Here is a 10,089-nt window from a genome sequence, read left to right as displayed (position 1 = left end):
GACGATGATGCACGCCGAATGGCATTGTACACCATTTGTTAATAACGGAGTTATGGCCCTTTGTATCTTGCAAAAATGCTTTTTACTATAATAGGCACTTTTGTGTCCGGAGCAATATCTTGGACGTGCTTTTGCGGATTTCATTGAAACTTGGTATGAGTGTATATATGGATAAGACGATGATGCACGCTAAATGGCATTGTACCCCATCATGTTTATAACATAGTTATGACCCTTTTTATCTTGAAAAAATGCATTTTACTGTAGGCACATTTGTCTCCGGAGCCATATCTTGGAAGTGATTTGGTGGACTTCATTGAAACTTGGTATGAGTATATATTTGAATAAGACAATGATGCACACCAAATAACATTTTACATATGTTAATAATGGAGTTATGGCCCTTTTTATCTTGAAAAAAAATGCTTTTTACTATAGGCACTTTTGTGTCAGGGGCCATATCTTGAAAGTTCTTCGGCGGATTTCATTGAAACTTGGTATGAGTATATATATGGATAAAAGGATAATGCACGCCAAATGGCATTGTACACCATCTGTTTATAATGGAGTAATAGCCCTTTGTATAGTAGTATGTTCATCCGTCCGATTTGCACCCATCCTTAAACAAAATATATGTTGCAGGGGATATCAATTCTACGAATTTGCTTGTTCGACACATGTTGTTCTTAACTTTTATTTTAAATTATATTGAAATATATGTATAAATTTTTTTTACAAACTTAATAAAAATTCCTAAATGTTTGACAAAATTCCGCAGTCTCACTTTAATGTAGAAATAAAATAGTGTTTTTGTGTCGTATGAACGAATATGCACTGAATAAGGATTTATATAAACCCCTCTTGAACTGTTGCGCTGAAGGATATCGATCGTTTATTAACAATGTTTTGTATTGTTACCTTACACATAGGTCTGGTAAGCGTAAACGCTCATTGCCTTTTTTTAATATTTACAATTGTTCCGTGACACTCCGCGCGCGCGGGAACAATCACGTTGATGTGGCAAAATGCACATTACGTAAGTATGTGCTCTTTCGGCAAACGGTACCGAGTTGTGTTTATATGCGCGATTTATTGAAGAATTACTAAGTGTCTTGTCGTCTGACGCAGTATATTGCAACAATATATGACGGAATTGTATATAATATATTTTGGGATTCATTAATGAAGTATTTTCACTAGATGATACAGCGTGTTCACAGAGAAAAAAGGCATTGACTCTAATTGATGCGAACTATCGTCAATATGCCCCTTTAAAGGAATCTTTTCACGCTTTGGTAAATTGACAAAATTGAAAAAAGTTGTTTCAGATTCGTAAGTTTTCGTTTTAGTTATGATATTTGTGAGGAAACAGTAATACTGAACATTAACCATGCTCTAATATAGCCATTGTATGCATCTTTTGACGATTTTAAAACCTAAAAATTATAAAGCGTTGCAACGCGAAACGATTGAATAATTTGGAGAGTTCTGTTTTTGTCGTTAAATTTTGTGAAACTACGAAGATTGCCTATATAAGGTATAAAATACGTCAATAATGTGTACACGGCGGAATAGCTCAGTAGGTCAAAGCGTTTTTACTTCAGGACTCTGGCAGGACTCCAGAGGTCACTGGTTCGAAACCTGCTCCGGGCAATGTTCTTTTCCTTTTTTTAATTTTTTTCTTGATTTTTTACTGGAGCTTTTATGATCCAATGTTTACATTTATCAATATAAAGCATTTAATGAATAAGTTAAAAAATGCCAAAATCTGTGAAAAGGCCCCTTTAAATGTAATTATAGGATATAAAAAATTAGCCTGTCAACATTTCATTTTCTCGGTACTTACTCAATCCAAATAACACAAGAAATTTTAAAGTGATACATACAAAAAGGGGATATATACATATATATATATATATATATATATATATATATACTATAACTATATATATATATATATATATATATATATATATATATATATATATATATATATATATACATTCTTCGTCAAAACGATGTTTATGTAAATTCAGAAACCAATATTACAACCATTTATATCTTATTGTCATTCGCTCGTTAATCATTCACAATTGTTTCAATGATTCTACCAAACAGATTACTAACAAAGACAAAATCATGTTCATGTGTCGAATGATCAACACAGAACACTTCCGATCAGGTCTTTACCACGCCCAATTGGGTATTTTCCAGGAATATATTCGCATAATGTGAATAGGGCTTAACGAGTTATTTGCTTCAAAAGTATTTTTGTTTCGTATTGAACACTGCTAAACATATTTCGGCAATATGTGTATTATCTAAGGATCAAATGATGAAAGAAGATTGTATTGACGTACATCGGCCAGTAGTTCAGAGCCCGTCTTATTATCGATCGTACGATTCCTAGAATCGCAGTGATAAAAAAGAGCGTACGACCACCTTAAGATTTCCCGTACGACTGTATTATCAAACACATCGTACGAACTTGACAAGTTACGAATCGTAAGGAAATCACGCATGCGCACTGAGTCATCGCTAAACTCTTCACTATGAAGGTATTACGCGAGTAACTGTCATAACAACCAGACGAACATAGTTGACAATCGCAGAAAAGAAAAGGAAAATTCAACTGTACAGAAGAAGAAAAAGAGATTTTAATAGAACAGTGCAACAGCGAAACTCGCCGGAAGTTCAACCTAAAATTAAGCAACGAAATATCGGCAAAAGAGAAAGCCATTTTCTGGGAAAAGACAGCAGAAAGGTATCGTATCAAAACGATTTGAATACTGTCATGAACACTCTAATTCCTTTTTTAATCACATAATTCCTATTACAATTTAAAAACAAAACGTGTTTTGCAATTGATAGTGGTTTTATCGTTCATAGTCTCATTACCATTTATAAAGGGACCATAGTCAATATTACATGTATAGGTTACTTGCTAGCCTAAAGTTACTTGCAGGCCTTGACACAAACAGTGTCCGGGGAAACCGAGACCCCAAAATTTTGGTTAAGGACACCAGTTTTTCCCAGGATTTTGCTCCAGTTTTAATAGGCAGGGTTCCCTCTGGACACCAACCTGTAAAATTTAGGGTCAAGCCCACATATGGCTATTTTTTTTAAAGAATTATAAGGAATGATAATTCTAATCAAATGGTAAACATTTAATATTAGTATATCTTGTGATTAGTTTCCTCTATACTATGCGATAAAATGCTACATCAGGCTCGATAATTTATTGTAGTTGTACATGATGAACGAATGGCAAAGACGCTTCAATGATTTGTATCTGTGAATCAAAGACCTAGAATAAATTCTAGGTCATTGTGTGAAAATAGTGGATAAATTGTGAATTATGTGGTAGGTTTTACTAATTTGAAAAGATAGTTTATGATTCATCATATATCATCTTGAATGATATTTTTCATTTAACTTTTTGTCAGATACCAACATTTTTTATTATGTTTGATGAACTTAAATTTTATGAAAAAGTATCAAATGTGTAATTCCTGTGTTTTTATTTTCTTTGTTTGCTCTTTTGATAGGATTAACAGCATATCAATGTGTCAGCGCACTGCTGATGAAGTGAAAAAGAAATGGATAGACACAAAGGTATACATTTTAGTTTTTACTTCATGCTTAATTTCATAAAATATGCTGCATATTAATAAATATATTTCCACATACATTTTTAGTCAGTTTTTACTGGTGAGAACAAATGGACAAACACAATACAAGATATCAGTTTTTTAGTCGATTTGCTAAAAATTGTCCTAATCCCAGAGTCACAACATGCAAAAACAATGTTATGTAGTCTTAAAAACCTAGAATGTTTAAAAAAAGGATTTCTGAGATGTTAGTTTTGCAATACATAGTATAGAATTATTAATGACAATGTGATTGTTTAACCCTTAGATTTTAATTCAAAAGATTCTTTATTTAATAAAACAATAGTTTATGGTATATAAATGACCCATGATAATTCATATTGGTTCAATATATGATGAAATTGAGTAACATGGGGTCATTATTTTTTCAGTTAGAACATCAATCTGATAATTATTTTATTATTTCAATCTAGTGCAAAGAAGAAGGCACAATATATGAAAAAAGAGCTGGGCAGAACAGGCGGTGCGCCCTATCCAGGTGGTCTTACAAACCTGGAAGAGAAGGTATTTATGCATGTTTTTTTTTCTTAATTATTTCAGGAATGATGACATTAAACATTAAATAGTTTTTTTCTACCGAAATGATAACATTTATTTTGTTAGCTGAAGTGATTATTTAATAATAATTTCTATTTAACAACTTTTAACAACTTTTTGGATCATTCCATTGACATTGTGTTATCATTACTTAAATCCTTAAGTTAACATTTCTTTGAATTGAATTGTTGTCATATGACATATTTTTATATATTACTTTAATGTATCCGTTGAATCTAACACTCTATATCAAAAGAAAATTAGAAATTAAGTTATTGATTTATAATAATAATTTTTAGTCGTAACAGTTATTCCAAAGTGTTCCATAGATGCAATAGTGAATTCTATTGATATATTTGCTGGTAAATATGCTATTTACTTTACTAAGCAAATTTCATAATAATATGTGAATCTTGATAAGTACTTTGCCTGTGATATAGGGTCTATTGTAAACACATTTAATTGCAATTGTACATTATGTTTTGGATTATTATATTAGTTCAAGCATTGTATATCATATTGTGTCTAAAACTGGCGATAAATGTTTCATTTTTAGCTTGACTATTATATTTGAAATATATATACTGGAGCTATCCTACTCACCCCGGGTTCGGCGTTCCCATTCCCGTGAGCGTTTGAATGTTAAAGTTTGCGTACCACCTCAAATATTTCCTATGTCCCATGACATATGGCTTTAATAATTTGCATACTTCTTTACCAACATGACCTCAACAAATTAACAAGAGCAGACAATTGCATAAAGTATTTTGTAAGAATTATGGCCCTTTTTACACTTAGAATATGCATATTATTGATTAATTTATTTTACAGTTTGCGTACCACCTCAAATATTGTCTATGTACCTTGACATATTGCTTTCATATTTTGCACACTTCTTTACCAACATGACCATAATCTATCAACAGGAGCAGAAAACTGTATCAAGCATTTTGTAAGACTTATGTTTCCTTTTTGTAAAATGCAAATTTTGGTTAAGTTTTGTGTATAGGTTAACTTTATTCCTAAAGAATCAAAGGCATTGCTGTCATGCTTGTTCAAAAAATTGTGGAAAAAATACCTGAACTCAGAATTGTCTATAAAGTGCACTTTCTTCAAAACATACACAATCAATACGTTTTTCTTATGGTTCTTTTCCACTTAGAATATGACTATATTACCTTGACCTTATTGAATATGAACGATTTCCCCATGATGGCTTACATTATATTGTTCAAGCACTCGAATAGTAGAGCGCGCTGATCTCTGACAGGTCTTGTTTTTGTGATAATTACAAGTTTTTATATTAACAAATGTATCATGAAATATTGTTTGAAAACTCATATTTGTATTTTAATATTTTTAAATTTTGATATTTAATGGTGTAATATTTCCATTTTGTAATGGTATTTTCATTCAATTGTTCTTATGCATTTAAATTGAACTGTTTGTTGTAAATGCTCACGAAGGAGATGTTCCATCAATATCTAACAGTATTAGTGGTATGTTTCTTATTTAAACAAGATGCAAGGAAAAATAATAATAATGATACAGAATAACAATAACAACTTTTGAAGTTTTATAATGGGTATATGTATGCAGCAATAAAAGTACATTGTTTATTCAGTCGTCATTAATGAACATATGTAAAATAAAATGATTCATGTTTATGATATTGATGATCTATACCTTATAGTCAAAAAATCACGTTTTGTATTTTTTTCCACTTACATTTTCCCTAATGAGATCCAAAAATATTTATGAAAATAAAAAATATATATATAATTCAAGTTTTAAACCATAAACTTGATTAACTTGCCTCTGCATTAAAACAATATACAATTTCAAATTTATTTCCAGAAATACTTCCAAGGGGCATCATGTACAGCAAGAGAAGTATCCAATGAGCCAGGTGAATTTTGTTTTTAAGTATTAGCATGTAATAGAATTGCAAGAGAATGTATGGTAAATATATTGGAAAAATTAATCATGTAGTTCTTTAAAATGTATATGATTAACAACTGTTTGCCTTCTAACTTGACAATTCGAACAAATCAGTTATTTATATGTACATGTTTTTAATAAATACATTTTATTAATTTGTAGAAACAGAAAGTAAAGCATCAGTGTCTGAAAAAATCAAGAAAAGACAGAATATGGAAGGTAAATAGTAATTAATGTAATATTTTATAATTGAAATACAGTTCTATATAAAAGATGTCTTTTAGGAATTGATAACCATAATTCAGCCTCAAAAAATGGATATATTTCGTTTCGACTTGATTGTCGGTTCAACATTCTGTCAGACTTGTTTTTAATCATTAAATTGAACATGTTTGTTATCTTACATGTACTTCAGTGATTCCTGTATTATTCGCATACTCTAGTTGTGTGCCTTTATCCTTTTATAGGCATGACAGTTTCCATTAACATTTAACATGTTTTAATGATACTGCTGTTGATTACAAAATAGTTTCTGTCTGTAGAAATATAACAATTTTCAGGTGACCTTCATCGGGCCATCATTGACTATCTTGTAATGGAATTGTTGACTTTACAGATGTATCAGCAAGCAGTCAACGGGACATGATCGTCAAACTTGAGGAAGAAAACGTTTTCCTACTCAAAGAACTGATCTGTGCCCAACGTGCACAGACTGCGCACTTGCAACAGCTAACAGCATCTGTTAACAAGCTGACCGCCATAATCAGCAACAATGTTATGTCAAGTTTTTGTAACTGATATTTTATTATAAGTTAAAGCTGCCTAAAAAGATTGTTACAACAGATGCCTCTTAGCTGTTGCAAGTGCCCACGTGCATATACACAATGTTATATGCCAATTTTTTAAGCTCTAGGCCTTGTGGCACAATGTGCACAGGTTAGATACAATTTTTTTTCCATTAATAATGAGTTATTGTTAGTAGAAAAGCAAACACATACATAATTATGGTTTAAAGTTATATATTTGCTGGCATAATACTTATAGATAAAAAATGGCAACTCTTTTTTATCTAAAGATCACTAATTATAAGTTAATAACTAAATGTCATATTGTGAAAGGTCATTTGAAAAATGTGTTATTATAACAAGGGCTGTTTGTAAATCATGCATGCCCCCCATATGGGCTGTCAGTTGTAGTGGTAGCCATTGTTTGAATAATTTGTTTAAACATGTGAACTGAAAATCAATAGGTCGAACCTACACATAATCTAGACACAACTTCTGATCAAGTTTGGTGAAGCTCTGATGAAAACGACTTGAATTAGAGAGCGGACACCATGCTCAATGTTTAAAACGCACTGACGCAAGTGACGCTGTGACCTAGTTTTTGACCAGGCATGGCCCATGTTCGAACTTGAACTTAAGATCAAATATATACAACTTCTGAACAAGTTTGGTGAAGATCGGATGAACACTTATTGAATTAGAGAGAGGACACTTAATACGGACTTACCGACCGGCAGACAAGTTTACATTTATATACCTCCCTAAACTTCGTTTGTGGGTGAATAATAAATCCATGGACAGCAAAGAAAATTTATAATTGTGTATATATCAAATGCACCCTTAGTGTTGCTGATTACATGTAGATATGATTTCGAAGAACCATAAGTATGGTACAAGGAGTGCAAGATAAAAAAACAATTATTTCAGTACAATTTATTTTCTGGTTAAAGCATATATTCTTATAAACTGAAGTCTGAAATAAAACTTTCTTTTTGTATGCCCTGCAATTCAAAGCATGTTTAAGGGGCATTTAAATTCATCTTTGTCTGTTCATCAATATACACTATAAATATAACCTGTTGTAAATACATTAACAGACAGTTAGTATTAATATGCAAAAGTGTTTATTAATGTTCCTTTGTTATTTGTATTTTATTTAAAAGTTGGCCTACAATGTTAAATGAAATGATCTTCAGAGGGGCATCCCTGTCCTGTGGAAACATTTCAAAAAATATCTGAAAGGACACAGTAGTTATGAGTCTTTTTTGAAACTCGGATGCAGGAAAATCTCTGACGCAGCCCCACCCCAACCCCCATTACTTTTGACCCAGGGGTAAGATCATAATAACATCACTGTCACCGCCGCACATATGCTCATAGCTACCATGTGTGCAAGTTTCAAGGTTCTTGTTCTAAAAGTATAGGAGGAGATAGCGGCCAGGACTGACGTAGGGACGGACAGACAGGCGGATATCACCACATAATCTCCACTTTTTCTCCTAAAAGCGTGGGGATAACAAATGAATTTACATACAGTGACAAAATGAACAATTGAATTTGTGTTTTTAGAATTAATACCTTTAGACCACAGGTGTTGAAAATGGAAGCATTATGCTGCGAACCTGGCCACTTTGCATCTACATCTATGAAACTGTAATCAATAATACTAACATATTTTCACGCCATGTACAAATGTGACCTATAGCCTATTACAAAATTCCAAACATGATGTAGAATTAAAACATAAAAATGTACATATTGCTAAAATCTTTTGCAATTAGTTGTTAAAAGTTGCAAGGAAAGATAATATTTCAGTGTTCACATGGTGACAACACGGTGCAAGAAGGACAAACAATGATCATCAAAGGTTAACCATGCATTTGATTTTTTCAACAGCACAATCATCAAAACGATAATTATTTAAAGTTCATAACAAAAAATATGTATCAATTGCTTTAAAAATAGTAAAATATAAGTATAGGATTATAGTGAAGAAAAGAAATCATTCTTCATTCGATAATTACAAACAGCTTGCACATTGATGGCGTGAAACCCCTTTTTACAAATATATGCCTTTTCATTTTCCGAAGGGCCTAGAATTGGGACCAAAGCCCCAGCAACAGCACCGAGAACGTTTGGAATCCTACACCGCCGGTAGAAGTCTTGTTTTGAGAGTGCCATAGCGCCATTTTCAGTCAGGAATCTGGAATTATTCAGCTGCTCAATATAGTGTGTTTCTTTATATATATTTATATACATTTATGTATATATAAGTGTATTTATATTAAAGTGAATATATTACTCTTTCTTAAACTTTCTTTTTTTTTTAAGTTGTATGATTAGCTTACATGAATTACAGGACAGTCTTTTCATAATTGGCGATATTAGTGCAAACAAAATACTTTTTTGACGCCTAGTCAGTCCGCAATCATTATTTACTACAATGCGCGTACAAATGCTACTGTATATGTGCATAGAACGTTCAAGCAATAATACATGTAGAATAACACGCATTAAATAAAAGACGACGTTTGTTACTTATTTTCAATTCCATTAAACAAATCAATCGGGTTAGTCTGTTTTGTTGAAATGCGAACGGTATTCAATGTATTTGGGACTTGTATTTCGTTCCACTTTTTCCGTCCTTAATTTTTACGTTTTGCATGTGGTATGATCTTTCGTTCATTAATCCGTATAGTACCTCATTAACAGGCAATCTGTCTCAAACTCCCTGTGAATCGCCGTATTTACGGTTTGCCTGATAAAGCATATATTCGCGGAAAACTTGCGTAAGTTATGCTATTGCATATATACCGGAATCTAGTATCATTCTCACACATGCAAAACGTGAGGCTGAGGACCGTCGCGGTTGTCTTGCATGTTAATGCAATATACTAAAACAATATCCCGGAAATAGAAAAATAATACATTTGAATATCAACCGTACTTTCCTTTTGACAACTGACGATGCGAATCTAAATGACGTTTTGATGCAGATTCGTTAATACGAAACAAAGACACTATTTAGTTTTACGGATCATTTCGGCTTACAGGACTCACCAGTCATGTATAATATCGAATATAATATATATTTTTTATAAACAACTGGAAGCAAGATGAGTTGCAGATATTGGTCAGTAATCATATTTTAACTA

The 10,089-nt window shown here is 32.0% G+C and overlaps 1 protein-coding gene across 1 annotated transcript; it reads left to right on the top strand.

The window, feature by feature from the left end:
* Positions 1-2,580: 2,580 nt before the first annotated feature.
* Positions 2,581-7,173, top strand: LOC127864377 (uncharacterized). The gene is made up of 6 exons (XM_052404033.1): positions 2,581-2,764; positions 3,549-3,615; positions 4,085-4,175; positions 6,066-6,117; positions 6,312-6,368; positions 6,766-7,173. The coding sequence occupies exons 3-6, from the start codon at positions 4,107-4,109 to the stop codon at positions 6,945-6,947; spliced, it is 360 nt and encodes a 119-aa protein (XP_052259993.1). The 5' UTR covers positions 2,581-2,764; positions 3,549-3,615; positions 4,085-4,106; the 3' UTR covers positions 6,948-7,173.
* Positions 7,174-10,089: the final 2,916 nt, after the last annotated feature.

This window comes from Dreissena polymorpha, chromosome 1 (genome assembly GCF_020536995.1).
Source record: "Dreissena polymorpha isolate Duluth1 chromosome 1, UMN_Dpol_1.0, whole genome shotgun sequence".
Lineage (NCBI taxonomy): Eukaryota > Metazoa > Mollusca > Bivalvia > Myida > Dreissenidae > Dreissena > Dreissena polymorpha.
This window is presented reverse-complemented; position numbering and strand designations above follow the sequence as displayed.

Coding starts and splice junctions, on each gene's coding strand:
- LOC127864377 (XM_052404033.1), top strand. CDS start 4,107: ATGAAAAAAGAGCTGGGCAGAACAGGCGGTGCGCCCTATCCAGGTGGT. Junction 4,176..6,065: donor TTACAAACCTGGAAGAGAAG/GTATTTATGCAT, acceptor ATTTATTTCCAG/AAATACTTCCAAGGGGCATC. Junction 6,369..6,765: donor GAAAAGACAGAATATGGAAG/GTAAATAGTAAT, acceptor TTGACTTTACAG/ATGTATCAGCAAGCAGTCAA.